The 20,269-nt window shown below is 44.3% G+C and overlaps 1 protein-coding gene across 8 annotated transcripts in view; it reads left to right on the top strand.

The window, feature by feature from the left end:
- dpy (fibrillin-like protein dumpy) overlaps window positions 1-20,269 on the top strand; it is a 136,464-nt gene that overhangs the window by 60,652 nt on the left and 55,543 nt on the right. For 3 of the 8 annotated variants that reach the window (XM_033380410.1, XM_033380416.1, XM_033380411.1), the window contains exons 12-16: window positions 56-148; window positions 3,538-4,335; window positions 18,825-18,968; window positions 19,036-19,113; window positions 19,250-19,876. In XM_033380410.1, the coding sequence (XP_033236301.1) occupies window positions 56-148; window positions 3,538-4,335; window positions 18,825-18,968; window positions 19,036-19,113; window positions 19,250-19,876 (1,740 nt within the window). Of the gene's footprint in view, window positions 1-55; window positions 149-3,537; window positions 4,336-12,458; window positions 17,539-18,824; window positions 18,969-19,035; window positions 19,114-19,249; window positions 19,877-20,269 lie in introns of those variants that run through there. The other 5 variants (XM_033380412.1, XM_033380417.1, XM_033380414.1 and 2 more) reach the window with 4 other exon arrangements.

Raw genomic sequence — 20,269 nt, forward strand, 5'->3', positions numbered from 1 at the left:
ATATCTTAAGACTCTTTCAAAAACCAAAGCTAATCATCTTTATCCTTCGCGGTAGGTTATTTGACTCCACCGCAACAGGACTGCCGAACTCTCGGCTGCGATGTGGGCGACTGTGTGCGCCATGGCTATGAATATGTGTGCCAGCAGGGTAAGTGGCCCTCCATTTATACAAGTCTCGTGTGTTTTTTAGCCCTTAGAGTACAGAATAGTGCCTAATCATGTTAACCAGCGTTCCGTTGCCGTTTTTTACCAACCAAAAACATAATAACTGGAGGTCTGTTAGTAACCAATTGAAATTGAATTTGTTGTTATAATTTTATTGGTTTTTATTAGCCATACATAGATGCGAGTTTTAAAACCACAAAACAAAAACAAAAACCACCCCAAGCTAATTAGCTAATTCCACTAATTCAAACACAGCCTCCTCCGGCTGCCTAGACTACTAGAAATACGTATTTGACCAAAGAGTTCAGTGTAGTGTGTGTGTGCCAAAATCTAATACGTAATTGTTAGAGTATTTATTTATTTCTTAACAACCTATACACATGTGCGAAAAGCCAAGCATACGTATAATTCCAACCCCAGCACGCTCAAAACAGAACCACACAACACAACCACCTACACACAACAACGTACAATTCCCGATACCTGATCCTTGAATAGCCATCACCAGACCAAAGAGTTAGTTATAGTTCTTTAAGTATCCTTTAATATAGAATACAATGCAACCATACATAAATACAGCATATGGAAATTCGTGGATTGTTGCTGTCGCTATCGCGGTTACCCAATCTGTGCCTAAATTCATTTTTGAAACACACAAAATACCACTTACTATATGAAGCAGTTTTTAAGTCTAGACCTTAAGTAAATTTAAAATCATACTAATCAGAAAGCAAACAAAGAAGAGCTGGCTCTTTCCCCCATAAAAAAAGCTTGAAGCTTGCGTTCGTTCTCATTTTTCATTCCGGCTTTCATAGAGCTGCTCAACTCAACTCTCATTGGAATTCGTTTAGTCACCATACAAATTGGCTTCTGAATAACCATTTCTGTATTTTGAAAATCAGCTCTCCGCGGCATCCATATTCTCGCACAGATTCAGTAGACAACAAGTTGGTTCATCCTCCTCCTTACCTAACAAAACAAAACAAAACAAAAAACGCCGCGATAGCGATATGTAGCCCCAGTATTAAATCTAAAACAAATCTAAATGAAACTAAAATTAAAAAAAAAAAAAAATTAAAAATACAACACATAATAGACAACAATCCTCAACACATCCTTGATACTTGATAAAATCATAATCGAAATCCATAATCCCAAATAATCCTATCCTTCCTTCCTACCGAATCCGCTCTGTCCACCGCCCACCTATTGTACCCTGCCCTATCCACAGCTCTGTCGTATCCCTATTTTTTGCTAAAAAGAAAAGCCCTTTTCGTAGATTTCTCAAATGAAAATAAAGTCTCAGATTGGGAACTGTGGACGGGACAATTCTCACACATAGTTCACACAACATATGCTTGAAATTTGAAACCAATTGAGAGGAACATACAATAGTAAATCAATTTAAGATCCACTACAATTCAATGATTGTATAGAATCCATAGCAAACCATAAAGCAACATCAACAATAACAGCAACTACAACAAAAACAAAACAACAACTTCTACTATTTTCAATGCATCCCTAAAGCAGTCAACAAAAAAACATATAACCGAAAAGATCTACTATTTGTACAAAATACACAGCACTCCTTACAACAGTACATATTAAGAAAGCTCCTGCTGCTGCCTATCCTACCACACACTCTATTGGTTGCAAACTCTTTTACAATAAACAACAACAAATAAAAACCCAGCCCGAATTGAACTTAAAATGTAACTAAATTTGACTAACCTTTCAATATTGTTTTTTGGTACATTTGACTAGCGATTAAGTTGTATATACAGAAAAAGTTGTACATATGTACATATTGTTTATAGGCCGCATCTAAGCGGCCAAAACTAACCAAAAAAAAAATCAACCCCGAAAATATCCAATCTGTAAATATAATCGAAATTTAAACAAAACAATACCGTGAATTATGAATAACAAACGAGGATTGAGAGTTCGAAAACTAGTCTCCAAGTATTTCTAACGTACGTTTTCCAAATTGTATTTATTCTTACCCATCGATTTTCCAACTACTATTTCCTGTACTCTTACTAAAGCCTACCTATATTCCTATAAAAAGCTAATCTTCCGCTCTCTATTTTCTCTGAATCTGAATCAATCACTCACTCACCAAAACCAATCGCCAATAACGTGTCTCTCGTGAGGGCAGAGCGCATGTGTTGGATGTCGTGTAATTTTTGCCATTACTGAACAAAATCCAAACAACAAAAAAACAACAACATACAAAAACCAATATGTATTAGCTCGAATTCGCATTAATCTCCAGATATATATATCATTGATCAGCATCAAATTGGGTATATCTCCTGCTCTATATGCTCGCTCGTTAAAATATGGTAAATCATCAAGGATTGTAACTATTGCTCACATGTTCTCACTGCTACTACGCCTTCTACTCGCTCTCTTGTACGCTGCCTCCAAAACTATCAAATTCATTCGACGAAACCCAGAAGCAGTCAGAAATTGGCTTGCTTTTAGATACGATACTAAATACTACAAACTACATATTATAAAACCCGAGTTATTGTGAGATGTTCCCTTCACAGTTCTACAATTTGAATAAGACAACCAAATGCAATCTGAAAGAAACTTTTTGCTGCACTAAATTTTGGATGAGGAAATCCAATATTTATCTTTCTTTAGTTTTCGCTTCCTTGTGATTTCTTTTTGCACACCGTTTCTGAACACAGTTCGTTGACAAATTCCCAACCCCCCACTCTAAAATTTTACTTTACTCTAACAAAATCCCATGCACAAAACCCCCAACCCCCCAAAACTGAGTCCACAACAATCCCACTGACACTTAATCGAACACCACAAACCAAACCACAAAAACCGACCCACAACACACACAATAAAACCCCAATACCACCCAACCACCAAAAAAAAACCACACAAAAAACACTCAAGCAAAAAAGAAGTCCAAATCAAAACAAACCAACAAAAATATAACTTGATTATACTGTTTATATATTGTCTCGTTTAAGATTTCTCCCTTTTTGTTTATTAGAAACGTTTAGATATAAGATTTACCCCCAGACCCTACAGCACCCATCCACCCAAACACTTTTGTTCTATGCAAAAAGCAAACCCAGAATCTTCTACCAGGCTCTGTCTACCAAAAAACCTTTGACTCAACGACCCTTCAATGTCGCACTTCCGTACTTCTATGTGTTTCCCTCGGAATGAAGATATATTTAGATATATCTTCACATTTAGTAGCGTACCGCGTTTATGCCACCGAATAGACGAATGCACCCACGAAACCACCAACGATTAACATTTAAAACCAACCAAAAAAAAAACAACTCCTGTCTATCTCTCTCTCGTTCTTCCCGCCTGCTGAATGTTATGTTATAGACACCGAACAATGCTACTCAGATACGGATTGTCCCAGTGAAAAATCCTGCCTCCAAGGACACTGCAGCGATCCTTGTACAATGCGTGGCGCGTGCGGCTCGAATGCGCTGTGCAAAACTGTTCTGCATCGTCCGCGCTGCTCCTGTCCAAGTTGCCACATCGGCCGGCCCGAAGTAGAGTGCAAGCCCGATCCCAATTGTCTCACCGATGACATGGACGCCAAGACCAAGGAGCAGATACCATGCTCCAGTGACAACGAGTGCCCGGAGACATTGCAGTGCGGCCAGTACGGCCAATGCACAGATCCATGCAACAATCCCCTCTTCATTTGCGAGAGCAACAAGAAGTGCGAGACACGACGCCACCAGCCCGTTTGCATCTGCAAGTCGGGCTTCATAGTCAACGAATACGGAGAACTGACGTGTGCACCGGATAAGCGGGAATGCTATCGCGATGATGACTGCGCCTCGAATATGGCCTGCACGGATGGCAAATGCCGGAACCCCTGTATTGTGCCGTTGGGCCGGGCACCGGTCTGTGCCGAGAACAAGTCCTGCGAGGTGCAAAACCACAAGCCCGTGTGCATTTGCATGCGGGACTGTCAGCCCTCGATATCCATTTGCCTGCGGGACGCTGGCTGTCCGGCTGGCCTTGCTTGCCGTAAACTGCAGTGCGTCGATCCTTGCAAGTTTGCAACATGCGCCCCCAACTCGCCATGCATTGTCGAGGATCACAAGCCGATATGTAAATTCTGCCCACCTGGATTTATAGCCGATGCCAAATATGGATGTCAAAAAGGTAAAGCACAAACGTACTCTCTCTCACCAACCACTCTTTGGCTCCATGCCGCAAGAGAGTGCCTTTCTGTCTCTCGAATATTGTATCTTTGTTTCCCGCCTTTTTCTCTCTACCACCACCTACCACTCTCTCTCTCTTACTGTCTCTCACACACGCTCTCACCTTTTTGCCTAGCTCTGTCTTATTGTCTGTCCCCTCACAAGAAACACAAAAATTTACCCGATTTACCCGACGAAATATATTGACTTGATATTCCTATCTAAAGTTTCACGCCTCGTCAATCTGTTTCTCGAGAGATTTTTGTGTGTACATGTACATAGGACTGAGAAACTAACTGCCGCCTGTACTCGTATAAATCTTTTGCTTATCGATATGGTCCAAAGAAATAGAAAGCTTAGTTACAAGCCAAAAGTGTGGGCCAGCTCCCCCGTGTCTAGCGACTATAACAAGCCCCAAGTTAAACGCTTTGCGCCACTAGCACCTGTGACGATGCTAATGCACCATAATCCAAGAAAAGCGTTGACCAAAGTGTAGATCTATGCATCTGATCTATCCAAACGCAAACAATAGTAACATGAAAACACAATAAATACAAGCAAAACTCTTCTGAACATTCACACACGCTCATGCTCACCGTGATATTAATCAATTTAATAAAAATGCCTCTTGAATACTATGAAAATCTTAACCTATGATTCTATGATAAACGGTGACAAATGTACTACTAATGGTAAAAAAAAAAGCAAACAACCAAACAAACAAAAACCAAACCAATATGTAGCTAACTAATAGTAAAGAAGTTTGTTCCTAATTTGAAATTAACCGTAAATAGTTGATAAAGCTTCGAAATTCCCCTACAGTTTTGCAGTTGTATGCAAGAGAATTAGTAGAATGAAAATTCAAAGAGTATTTTTCTAGGTACCGTACCCCCCTACCCCTCTGTATATATATATAGTGCACCAACCTCTTTTTTGTTGTAGCTATACACTTTCTATATCCTTTATATAAACTGGTAAAAATTTGTATATATTTTAACGTATTTTATTTTTTAAATCTTATACTTTTATTTTGAATTATGTACAAAATACTCCACTCAAAAACCCAAAAAATTATCTAAACAAAAAAAAACCAAAAACCAAGCAGATATGCCAGGTGGCAACTGTACCTCAGACGAAGATTGCAGTGAAGCGCAACAATGTGGATCATCTGGTCAATGTATCGATCCCTGTCACACACTCTGTGTGGGCGCGATAAAGTGCGTCACTCTAGCTCATAAGGTTACCACATGCATATGCCCCAAGACTTTGACCAACAACAGCACTACTGCGAACTGCATACCCACCAATTTGACAGACGAACCGATTGAAACTACAACGGAATCAGTCAGTATTAAGTACACGGTTATGCAATTGGCAAATCAAACCGAAATGCGAACACGTTATACCGATATAGAAGCTGAGGAGGAAACAACAGTATCTTATAACACGACAACAGAATCGTACAAAACTACCAAGCACCTTGCAATTGACACTACACCAGTAGCTCCAGATACATCCAGTTCTCCTACTACAGAAACAAATACCGCAGTATCAATAACTGACGATCTGACCACCATAGTCCCAGATGCAAATAAAACGACAACCCTATTCACGGAACAAAGCACCAGCACAGCTCCAACAGTAGCGGCATCAATTTCCTTTGAAACATCTACAAAATCCGAATCCGCAACGATTCCGATAGATATTCGAATGGAAACTGTACAACCTGTAGTAGCAAACGATAGATCGACACTTACACCCATCTCTAGGAAAACTACCATTCCAATATCTGCTTCAGAAACATCAACGTCCCTTCCCCAAGACACCTACCGAATAGGAATGACCGATTACACTACAGAAGAAGCTCCTGAAACTGTACCAACTGTAGTACCGATCTCTAGGGAAACTACCTTTCCATCTTCAGTTTCTAACACACCCACATCCCTTCCAGGAGATACTACTCGAATGGGAATGACCGATTATACAACAGAAGGAGCTCCTAGGACTGTACCAACTCTAGTACCGATCTTTAGGGAAACTACCCTTCCATCTTCAGTCTCTGACACACCCACATCCCTTCCAGGAGCTACTTCCCGAATGGGAATGACCGATTACACCACAGAAGGAGCTCCTAGGACTGTACCAACTGTAGTACCGATTTCTCGGAAAACAAATATGCCAACCTCTGCTTCTGAAACAACCGCATCCCTTCCACAAGAAACTACCGGAATGGGAATGACCGATTACACAACAGACGGCGCGCCTAGAACTGGACCTACTGTAGTACCGATCTCTAGGGAAACAACTATGCCAACATCGGCTTCTGAAACAACAACATCCCTTCCACAAGAAACAACTCGAATAGGAATGACCGATGACACCACAGAAGGTGTGCCGCGGACTGTACCAACTGTAGTTCCAATCGAAAGATCCTCGCTTAAGCCCCTCTCCAGGGAAACAACCGTGCCAACATCGGATTCTGAAACAACCACATCCCTTCCAAGAGATACTACCCGAATGGGAATGACCGATTACACCACAGAAGGAGCTCCTAGGACTGTACAAACTGTAGTACCGATCTCTAGGGAAACTACCCTTCCATCTTCAGTTTCTAACACACCCACATCCCTTCCAGGAGATACTACTCGAATGGTAATGACCGATTACACAACAGAAGGAGCTCCTAGGACTGTACCAACTGTAGTACCGATCTCAAAGGAAACAACCATGCCAACCTCTGCTTCTGAAATAACCGCATCCCTTCCACAAGAAACTACCGGAATGGGAATGAGCGATTACACAACAGAAGGCGCGCCTAGGACTGGACCAACTGTAGTACTGATATCTGGGGAAACAACTGGGCCAACATCTGCTTCTGAAACAACCACATACTTTCCAGGAGATACAACAAGAATGGGAATGACCGATTACACAACAGAAGGCGCGCCTAGGTCTGGACCAACTGTTGTACCGATCTCTAGGGAAACAACTAATCCAACATCGGCTTCTGAAACAACCACATCCCTTCCAGGAGATACTACTCGAATAGGAAAGACCGATTACACAACAGAAGGAGCTCCTAGGACTGTACCAACTGTAGTACCGATCTCAAAGGAAACAACAATGCCAACCTCTGCTTCTGACACAACAACATCCCTTCCACAAAAAACAACTCGAATAGGAATGACCGCTGACACCACAGAAGGTGTGCCGGGGACCGTACCAACTGTAGTTCCAATCGAAAGATCCTCGCTTAAGCCCCTCTCCAGGGAAACAACCGTGCCAACATCGGATTCTGAAACAACCACATCCCTTCCAAGAGATACTACCCGAATGGGAATGACCGATTACACCACAGAAGGAGCTCCTAGGACTGTACAAACTGTAGTACCGATCTCTAGGGAGACTACCCTTCCATCTTCAGTTTCTAACACACCCACATCCCTTCCAGGAGATACTACTCGAATGGTAATGACCAATTACACAACAGAAGGAGCTCCTAGGACTGTACCAACTCTAGTACCGATCTTTAGGGAAACTACCCTTCCATCTTCAGTTTCTGACACACCCACATCCCTTCCAGGAGATACTACTCGAATGGGAATGACCGATTACACAACAGAAGGAGCTCCTAAGACTGTACCAACTGTAGTACCGATCTCAAAGGAAACAACAATGCCAACCTCTGCTTCTGACACAACAACATCCCTTCCACAAGAAACAACTCGAATAGGAATGACCGCTGACACCACAGAAGGTGTACCGGGGACTGTACCAACTGTAGTTCCAATCGAAAGATCCTCGCTTAAGCCCCTCTCCAGGGAAACAACCGTGCCAACATCGGATTCTGAAACAACCACATCCCTTCCAAGAGATACTACCCGAATGGGAATGACCGATTACACCACAGAAGGAGCTCCTAGGACTGTACAAACTGTAGTACCGATCTCTAGGGAGACTACCCTTCCATCTTCAGTTTCTAACACACCCACATCCCTTCCAGGAGATACTACTCGAATGGGAATGACCGATTACACAACAGAAGGAGCTCCTAGGACTGTACCAACTCTAGTACCGATCTTTAGGGAAACTACCCTTCCATCTTCAGTTTCTGACACACCCACATCCCTTCCAGGAGATACTACTCGAATGGGAATGACCGATTACACAACAGAAGGAGCTCCTAAGACTGTACCAACTGTAGTACCGATCTCAAAGGAAACAACCATGCCAACCTCTGCTTCTGAAACAACCGCATCCCTTCCACAAGAAACTACCGGAATGGGAATGACGGATTACACAACAGAAGGCGCGCCTAGGACTGGACCAACTGTAGTACCGATCTCTAGGGAAACAACTAATCCAACATCGGCTTCTGAAACAACCACATCCCTTCCAGGAGATACTACTCGAATGGGAATGACCGATTACACAACAGAAGGAGCTCCTCAGACTGTACCAACTGTAGTACCGATCTTTAGGGAAACAACTATGCCAACATCGGCTTCTGAAACAACCGCATCCCTTCCACAAGAAACTACCGTAATGGGAATGACCGATTACACAACAGAAGGCACTCCTAGGACTGGACCAACTGTAGTACCGATCTTTAGAGAAACAACTATGCCAACATCGGCTTCTGAAACAACCACATCCCTTCCAGGAGATACTACTCGAATGGGAATGACCGATTACACAACAGAAGGAGCTCCTAGGACTGTACCAACTGTAGCAACGATCTCTAGGGAAACTACCATTCCATCTTCAGTTTCTGACACACCCACATCCCTTCCAGGAGATACTACTCGAATGGGAATGACGGATTACACAACAGAAGGCGCGCCTAGGACTGGACCAACTGTAGTACCGATCTCTAGGGAAACAACTATGCCAACATCGGCTTCTGAAACAACCGCATCCCTTCCACAAGAAACTACCGGAATGGGAATGACCGATTACACAACAGAAGGCGCTGCTAGGACAGGACCAACTGTAGTACCGATCTTTAGGGAAACAACTATGCCAACATCGGCTTCTGAAACAACCACATCCCTTCCAGGAGATACTACTCGAATGGGAATGACCGATTACACAACAGTAGGCGCTCCTGGGCCGGTACCAACTGTAGTACCGATCTCAAAGGAAACAACCATGCCAACCTCTGCTTCTGAAACGACCGCATCCCTTCCACAAGAAACTACCGGAATGGGAATGACCGATTACACAACAGAAGGCGCGCCTTGGACTGGAACAACTGTAGTACCGATATCTAGGGAAACAACTATGCCAACATCGGCCTCTGAAAAAACCACATCCCCTCCACGAGATACTACTCGAAAGGGAATGACCGATTACACCACAGAAGGAGCTCCCAGGACTGTACAAACTGTAGTACCGATCTCTAGGGAGACTACCCTTCCATCTTCAGTTTCTAACACACCCACATCCCTTCCAGGAGATACTACTCGAATGGGAATGACCGATTACACAACAGAAGGAGCTCCTAGGACTGTACCAACTCTAGTACCGATCTTTAGGGAAACTACCCTTCCATCTTCAGTTTCTGACACACCCACATCCCTTCCAGGAGATACTACTCGAATGGGAATGACCGATTTCACAACAGAAGGAGCTCCTAAGACTGTACCAACTGTAGTACCGATCTCAAAGGAAACAACCATGCCAACCTCTGCTTCTGAAACAACCGCATCCCTTCCACAAGAAACTACCGGAATGGGAATGACGGATTACACAACAGAAGGCGCGCCTAGGACTGGACCAACTGTAGTACCGATCTCTAGGGAAACAACTAATCCAACATCGGCTTCTGAAACAACCACATCCCTTCCAGGAGATACTACTCGAATGGGAATGACCGATTACACAACAGAAGGAGCTCCTAAGACTGTACCAACTGTAGTACCGATCTTTAGGGAAACAACTATGCCAACATCGGCTTCTGAAACAACCACATCCCTTCCAGGAGATACTACTCGAAAAGGAATGACCGATTACACAACAGAAGGCGCTCCTAGGACAGGACCAACTGTAGTACCGATCTCTAGGGAAACAACAATGCCAACATCGGCTTCTGAAACAACCACATCCCTTCCAGGAGATACTACTCGAATGGGAATGACCGATTACACAACAGTAGGCGCTCCTAGGACTGGACCAACTGTAGTACCGATCTCTAGGGAAACAACTATGCCAACATCGGCTTCTGAAACAACCGCATCCCTTCCACAAGAAACTACCGGAATGGGAATGACCGATTACACAACAGAAGGCGCTGCTAGGACAGGACCAACTGTAGTACCGATCTCTAGGGAAACAATTATGCCAACATCGGCTTCTGAAACAACCACATCCCTTCCAGGAGATACTACTCGAATGGGAATGACCGATTACACAACAGAAGGAGCTCCTAGGACTGTACCAACTGTAGCAACGATCTCTAGGGAAACTACCATTCCATCTTCAGTTTCTGACACACCCACATCCCTTCCAGGAGATACTACTCGAATGGGAATGACCGATTACACAACAGAAGGCGCTCCTAGGACTGGACCAACTGTAGTACCGATCTTTAGGGAAACAACTATGCCAACATCGGCTTCTGAAACAACCACATCCCTTCCAGGAGATACTACTCGACAAGGAATAACCGATTACACAACAGAAGGCGCTCCTAGGACTGGACCAACTGTAGTACCGATCTCTAGGGAAACAACTATGCCAACAACGGCTTCTGAAACAACCGCATCCCTTCCACAAGAAACTACCGGAATGGGAATGACCGATTACACAACAGAAGGCGCTGCTAGGACAGGACCAACTGTAGTACCGATCTCTAGGGAAACTACCTTTCCATCTTCAGTTTCTGACACACCCACATCCCTTCCAGGAGATACTACTCGAATGGGAATGACCGATTACACCACAGAAGGAGCTCCTAGGACTGTACCAACTGTAGTACCGATCTCAAAGGAAACAACCATGCCAACCTCTACTTCTGAAACAACCACATCCCTTCCAGGAGATACTACTCGAATGGGAATGACCGATTACACAACAGAAGGAGCTCCTAGGACTGTACCAACTCTAGTACCGATCTTTAGGGAAACTACCCTTCCATCTTCAGTTTCTGACACACCCACATCCCTTCCAGGAGATACTACTCGAATGGGAATGACCGATTACACAACAGAAGGAGCTCCTAAGACTGTACCAACTGTAGTACCGATCTCAAAGGAAACAACAATGCCAACCTCTGCTTCTGACACAACAACATCCCTTCCACAAGAAACAACTCGAATAGGAATGACCGCTGACACCACAGAAGGTGTACCGGGGACTGTACCAACTGTAGTTCCAATCGAAAGATCCTCGCTTAAGCCCCTCTCCAGGGAAACAACCGTGCCAACATCGGATTCTGAAACAACCACATCCCTTCCAGGAGATACTACTCGAATGGGAATGACCGATTACACAACAGAAGGAGCTCCTAGGACTGTACCAACTGTAGCAACGATCTCTAGGGAAACTACCATTCCATCTTCAGTTTCTGACACACCCACATCCCTTCCAGGAGATACTACTCGAATGGGAATGACCGATTACACAACAGAAGGCGCTCCTAGGACTGGACCAACTGTAGTACCGATCTTTAGGGAAACAACTATGCCAAAATCGGCTTCTGAAACAACCACATCCCTTCCAGGAGATACTACTCGAAAAGGAATGACCGATTACACAACAGAAGGCGCTCCTAGGACTGGACCAACTGTAGTACCGATATCTAGGGAAACAACTATGCCAACAGCGGCTTCTGAAACAACCACATCCCTTCCACAAGAAACTACCAGAATAGGAATGACCGATTACACAACAAAAGGCGCTCCTAGGACAGGACCAACTGTAGTACCGATCTCTAGGGAAACAACAATGCCAACATCGGCTTCTGAAACAACCACATCCCTTCCAGGAGATACTACTCGAATGGGAATGACCGATTACACAACAGTAGGCGCTCCTAGGACTGGACCAACTGTAGTACCGATCTCTAGGGAAAGAACTATGCCAACATCGGCTTCTGAAACAACCGCATCCCTTCCACAAGAAACTACCGGAATGGGAATGACCGATTACACAACAGAAGGCGCTGCTAGGACAGGACCAACTGTAGTACCGATCTCTAGGGAAACAACAATGCCAACATCGGCTTCTGAAACAACCACATCCCTTCCAGGAGATACTACTCGAATGGGAATGACCGATTACACAACAGAAGGAGCTCCTAGGACTGTACCAACTGTAGTACCGATCTCAAAGGAAACAACCATGCCAACCTCTACTTCTGAAACAACCACATCCCTTCCAGGAGATACTACTCGAATGGGAATGACCGTTTACACAACAGAAGGAGCTCTTAGGACTGTACCAACTGTAGTACCGATCTCTAGGGAAACTACCTTTCCATCTTCAGTTTCTGACACACCCACATCCCTTCCAGGAGATACTACTCGAATGGGAATGACCGATTACACTACAAAAGAAGCTCCTAAAACTGTATCAACTGTAATACCCATCTCTAGGGAAACAACTATGCCAACATCGGCTTCTGAAACAACCGCATCCCTTCCACAAGAAACTACCGGAATGGGAAGGACCGTTTACACAACAGAAGGAGCTCCTGGGCCGGTACCAACTGTAGTACCGATCTCAAAGGAAACAACCATGCCAAACTCTGCTTCTGAAACAACCGCATCCCTTCCACAAGAAATTACCGGAATGGGAATGACCGATTACACAACAGAAGGCTCGCCTAGGACTGGACCAACTGTAGTACCGATCTATAGGGAAACAGCTATGCCAACATCTGCTTCTGACAAAACAACATCCGTTCCACAAGAAACAACCAGAATAGAAATGACCGATTACACCACAGAAGGTGTGCCGGGGACTGTACCAACTGTAGTTCCAATCGAAAGATCCTCGCTTAAGCCCCTCTCTAGGGAAACAACCAACAAGCCAACATCGGATTCTGAAACAACCACATCCCTTCCAAGAGATACCACCCGAATGGGAATGACCGATTACACTACAGAAGAAGCTCCTAAAAAGGTACCAACTGTAGTGCCGATCTCTAGGGAAACAACTATGCAAATATCGGCTTCTGAAACAACCACATCCCTTCCAAGAGATACTAGCCAGATCGAACTGACCGATTACACTACAGAAGGAGCTCCTAAGACTGTACCAACTGTAGTACCGATATCTGGGGAAACTACCAGGCTAACATCTGCTTCTGACACCACAACATCCCTTCCAGGAGATACTGCTCGAATGGGAATGACCGATTACACAACAGAAGGAGCTCATAGGACTGTACAAACTGTAGTACCGATCTCTAGGGAAACTACCCTTCCATCTTCAGTTTCTGACACACCCACATCCCTTCCAGGAGATACTTCTCGAATGGGAATGACCGATTACACCACAGAAGGAGCTCCTAGGACTGTACCAACTGTAGTACCGATCTCAAAGGAAACAACCATGCCAACCTCTGCTTCTGAAACAACCGCATCCCTTCCACAAGAAACTACCGGAATGGGAATGACCGATTACACAACAGAAGGCGCTCCTAGGACTGGACCAACTGTAGTACCGATCTCTAGGGAAACAACTATGCCAACATCGGCTTCTGAAACAACTACATCCCTTCCAGGAGATACTACTCGAATGGGAATGACCGATTACACTACAGAAGAAGCTTCTAAAACTGTACCAACTGTAGTACCCATCTCTAGGGAAACAACTATGCCAACATCGGCTTCTGAAACAACCACATCCCTTCCAGGAGATACTACTCGAAAGGGAATGACCGTTTACACAACAGAAGGATCTCCTAGGACTGTACCAACTGTAGTACCGATCTCAAAGGAAACAACCATGCCAACCTCTGCTTCTGAAAAGACCGCATCCCTTCCACAAGAAACTACCGGAATCGGAATGTCCGATCACACAACAGAAGGCGCGCCTAGGACTGGACCAACTGTAGTACCGATATATAGGGAAACAACTATGCCAACATCGGCTTCTGAAACAACCACATCCCTTCCAGGAGATACTACTCGAATGGGAATGACCGATTACACAACAGAAGGCGCTCCTAGGACTGGACCAACTGTAGTACCGATGTCTAGGGAAACAACTATGCCAACACCTGCTTCTGAAACAACCACATCCCTGCCAGGAGATAATACTCGAATGGAAATGACCGATTACACAACAGAAGGGGCTCCTAGGACTGGACCAACTGTAGTACCGATATCTGCGGAAACAACTTTGCCAACATCGGATTCTGAAACAACCACATCCCTTCCAGGAGATACTACTCGAATGGGAATGACCGTTTACACAACAGAAGGAGCTCCTAGGACTGTACCAACTGTAGTACCGATCTCTAGGGAAACTACCTTTCCATCTTCAGTTTCTGACACACCCACATCCCTTCCAGGAGATACTACTCGAATGGGAATGACCGATTTCACAACAGAAGGCGCGCCTAGGAATGGACCAACTGTAGTACCGATCTATAGGGAAACAACTATGCCAACATCGGCTTCTGAAACAACCACATCCCTTCCAGGAAATACTACTCGAATGGGAATGACCGATTACAGTACAGAAGAAGCTCCTAAAACTGTACCAACTGTAGTACCCATCTCTAGGGAAACAACTATGCCAACATCGGCTTCTGAAACAACCACATCCCTTCCAGGAGATACTACTCGAATGGGAATGACCGTTTACACAACAGAAGGATCTCCTAGGACTGTACCAACTGTAGTACCGATCTCAAAGAAAACAACCATGCCAACCTCTGCTTCTGAAACGACCGCATCCCTTCCACAAGAAACTACCGGAATGGGAATGACCGATTACACAACAGAAGGCGCGCCTTGGACTGGACCAACTGTAGTACCGATATCTAGGGAAACAACTATGCCAACATCGGCCTCTGAAACAACCACATCCCCTCCACAAGATACTACTCGAAAGGGAATGACCGATTACACAACAGAAGCAGCTCCTAGGACTGTACAAACTGTAGTACCGATCTATAGGGAAACTACCCTTCCATCTTCAGTTTCTGACACACCCACATCCCCTCCAGGAGATATTACTGGATTGGGAATGACCGATTACACAACAAAACCAGCTCCTAGGACTGTACAAACTGTAGTACCGATCTCTAGGGAAACTACCCTTCCATCTTCAGTTTCTGACACACCCACATCCCTTCCAGGAGATACTACTCGAATGGGAATGACCGATTACACAACAGAAGGGGCTCCTAGGACTGGACCAACTGTAGTACCGATATCTGGGGAAACAACTTTGCCAACATCTGCTTCTGAAACAACCACATACCTTCCAGGAGATACTACTCGAATGGGAATGACCGATTACACAACAGAAGGAGCTCCTAAAACTGTACCAACTGTAGTACCGATCTCTAGGGAAACAACTATGCCAACATCGGCTACTGAAACACCCAAATCCCTTCCAGGAGATACTACTCCATTGGGAATGACCGATCACACAACAGAAGGCGCGCATAGGACTGGACCAACTGTAGTACCGATATCTGGGGAAACAACTATGCCAACAGCTGCTTCTGACAAAACAACATCCGTTCCACAAGAAACAACCCGAATTGGAATGACCGATTACACCACAGAAGGTGTGCCGGGGACTGTACCAACTGTAGTTCTAATCGAAAGATCCTCGCTTAAGCCCCTCTCTAGGGAAACAACCGTGCCAACATCGGATTCTGAAACAACCACATCCCTTCCAAGAGATGCTACCCGAATGGGAATGACCGATTACACTACAGAAGAAGCTCCTAAAACTGTACCAACTGTAGTACCGATCTCAAAGCAAACTACCATGCCAACCTCTGCTTCTGAAACAACCGCATCCCTTCCACAAGAAACTACCGGAATGGGAATGACCGATTACACAACAGAAGGCGCGCCTAGGACTGGACCAACTGTAGTACCGAACTCTAGGGAAACAACTAATCCAACATCGGCTTCTGAAACAACCGCATCCCTTCCAGGAGATACTACTCGAATAGGAAAGACCGATTACACAACAGAAGGAGCTCCTAGGACTGTACCAACTGTAGTACCGATCTCAAAGGAAACAACCAGGCCAACCTCTGTTTCGGAAACAACCGCATCCCTTCCACAAGAAACTACCGGAATGGGAATGACCGATTACACAACAGAAGGCGCGCCTAGGACTGGACCAACTGTAGTACCGATATCTAGGGAAACAACTATGCCAACATCGGCCTCTGAAACAACCACATCCCCTCCAGGAGATACTACTCGAAAGGGAATGACCGATTACACAACAGAAGCAGCTCCTAGGACTGTACAAACTGTAGTACCGATCTCTAGGGAAACTACCCTTCCATCTTCAGTTTCTGACACACCCACATCTCTTCCAGGAGATACTACTCGAATGGGAATGACCGATTACACAACAGAAGGGGCTCCTAGGACTGGACCAACTGTAGTACTGATATCTAGGGAAACAACTATGCCACCATCGGCCTCTGAAACAACCACATCCCCTCCAGGAGATACTACTCGATTGGGAATGACCGATTGCACAACAGAAGGTTCTCCTAAAACTGTACCAACTGTAGTACCGATCTCTAGGGAAACAACTTTGCCAACATCTGCTTCTGAGGCAACCACATCCCTTCCAGGAGATACTACCCAAATGGGAATGACCGATTACACCACAGAAGTACCGGAAAGACTTATGCCAACTCTTAGTTCGTTCAATAGATCCACCATCCCAACTGCTTCAAAGGAAACAGTGACGCCTGTTTCGGCGGTTGGTATGCCAAATGCCACCGAAAGAACTGTGACTATTACTCCGACAATAAATTGCATGACTGAAATCGACTGCTCTGACGATGAGACTTGTGTGGCAGGCATATGCATATCACCTTGCGAGTACTATCAAAATGTTTGCACTGTGCAAAATTTGACAGTCTGTCGTACATTGAACCACACCACAATGTGCTTTTGTGATACCGCCGCTGATGTAAATAGACCCGATTGCTCTATGAAAGCAGGTAACTAAAGTTGTGTATATAAGTTGTGTAAGTCTTGATATCGAATCATTAATGAATGAATTGCAAGGAACCACAGGGTTGCGGTATCGTGGCGCCGACTACTTTCAACGCCAATACATATAACTGGCAGATCGTAGGCGCCCACTTCAGCCTATCTCTACTTTTGGATTTCCAGCCATCACCCTTCTCTACTTGTGGCATATACTCCTATATGTATGTTCATGTATGAGCAGCCATCCGATTTGTGGGGGCACGTGCATGCTAGCATTCGTTTTATTATTCCTCGCAATCCCCTCGTGTGTTCTTTGTGCCTTTGCGGTTATCATGCGCTACTTCTTCCTTCACATTTGTCTCCGCTCCCTTTCTTGTTATTGCTCGTACTGCTTCTCTTCTGGCTGTCCTTCGTTCAACGTTTTTGCACCGAATAAATCCACCCACCCACCAATCAATCTTCTTCACCACCAGCTGCAATACTACACCTGAGATAGTTCGAACTGGCCCATGAATGCCAAACCATTGGGGTTCTCCTCACCGTCTAGCGTTCAGTCGTTTGCATGTCCTCTTAATGTTTGCAATGTTGCTCGTTCATGTTTTAGTTGCCTGCTTGTCATCTGCCTGCCTGCTGCAAATCTCATCAAATCAAATCCAAATCCTTTTTCATCATCTTGAATGTTTATCATTATCGTTATCAATTATCGTTCTGGAACTATGATTTCCATTCGCATGTTCTCTCTCGGCGTGACCGACACCTTTTCAATTTTTGTGTGTTTTAATCTGTGTTGACTTTTGTTGTATTTAGTACATATACTCGTTTTAGTTGAACATTATCATGTACCGTAAGTGTATTTGTCTGTATTAGCTGCATGTGGTAGATGGTTTACTAATTTATAACCCCAAAAAACCCTAGTAGATAAATGGATACTGTAGGAAATAGCACTTAAATAAAAAATGCACTAACCCCCAATGCTTTTGCATGTGTATATGTTGTTTGAAGCAACAGCTTACAACTAAAATATAATACATATATTTAACTAATGTATAACGTCTGCTAGTATTTAATGTGGCAAAAATTATAGAGACTAAAGAACCAATATTGAAAATAGAAGAATTCTAATACTAACTGCATTGAAATGAATTAATGAAAGAGAAACTACCTACCGAACAGGATTCTTGATCAAGGGAATGACTTACATTTTAACGACCAATATATTAATGCACGTGTGTGCGGAACTATGAGATTTTTCTAGCTGAACCCAACTAATCGCATAAATCTCTGGCACCAACAGAAATCGGTTGCGCATCGAGTGATGAGTGTCCCACCCAGCAGTCTTGCATCAATGCGCTTTGCGTGGATCCCTGTACCTACAGTAATCCCTGCAGCCGTACCGAAGACTGTCGAGTTCTCAACCATCAGCCTTTGTGCTCTGCAGGTATGTGCTTCTTCTAAAAACAAACTAAGTGGAAATTTTAATGCGTAATGCTATTGAATTTTTTCAGAAATGGGTCGCACTCCTGGGTGCGAGCACTGTCCGCCGGGTGCCAATTGCGATCCCACCACTGGTGCTTGTATCAAGGGTAAGTCCTGTCTCAAAAGTCCTAGCTAATTAATACTAAATACTTAACACTAAAAGTGTAAATACAATGTGTACATATATGTCTAATATAAAATAACCTCCCGGTTACCCGTGTAAATACCCGTCTCTTTCCTTAGCTAATGTAACAATAACAACTAGTACTACCAAGAAACCAAGAACAACCAAGAGACCAACACCAACACCAACACCAAGAACAACTGCAACTACAACCACAACCACAACAACTGCTAACCCAAACAAAAGTGTCAAAACACCGACCACCACCACTACCTCCACTAGCACTGAATCGAGCACAGCATCCACAAGCGCTACTAACCAAACAACCAGTAAGAATAAGCCACCAGACACCGAAAGCACAACATCCCACACGGATGCCACAAGGCGGTACCGCGATGGAGAGAACAATATAACCGATACACCGACGGCAAGGCCATCGGTGGCAACGACCAAGTTGCGTGGCGAAGACGTGGCCGGCGACAGTCAACGGCGAACCACAACGACGCCAAAGATGAAGACCACGCGTTTGGATACATCCAATGAAGTGCCCGATGCGACAACAACCTGGCCGACCGAGCTGCCAACCACTGATGGCACCACAACGGAGATCTACAGCACAATAATTGTCCCACTGGGAGGCAACAACGCCACCACCACTACTGACATCTCATTAATTAACCCATGTACAGTAGATACTAACTGTGCCCCTAACGAGCACTGTAAGCTGGGCAATTGCCGTAAGAAAGGTATTTTTATTTACCAAATTTATAAGTGCACGCCACTTTGGGATCTTTCCAGCACACAAAATTTAGGTCTGCACAAATCCACCACATGTATGTACATAAGTCTTTCGGCTCAAAATTAATGAGTTAAATATTTGTGTGCCAGTGTGAGACAACATCGAAATGAAAGCAAAGCCATTTGCCATTTGTATGAATTCGGAACAATCCCTCATTTTCACTTAATGAATTCGTGCCTCTTACTCTTACGTCTTACTCTTTTCACTTAAAGTTTTTCGACGTGGTTTTTATACCCGATACTCAAAATGAGTATTGGGGTATATTAGATTTGTGGTAAAAGTGGATGTGTGTAACGTCCAGAAGGAATCGTTTCCGACCCCATAAAGTATATATATTCTT

This window comes from Drosophila pseudoobscura, chromosome 4, assembly GCF_009870125.1.
Source record: "Drosophila pseudoobscura strain MV-25-SWS-2005 chromosome 4, UCI_Dpse_MV25, whole genome shotgun sequence".
NCBI classification, from domain to species: Eukaryota; Metazoa; Arthropoda; class Insecta; order Diptera; family Drosophilidae; genus Drosophila; species Drosophila pseudoobscura.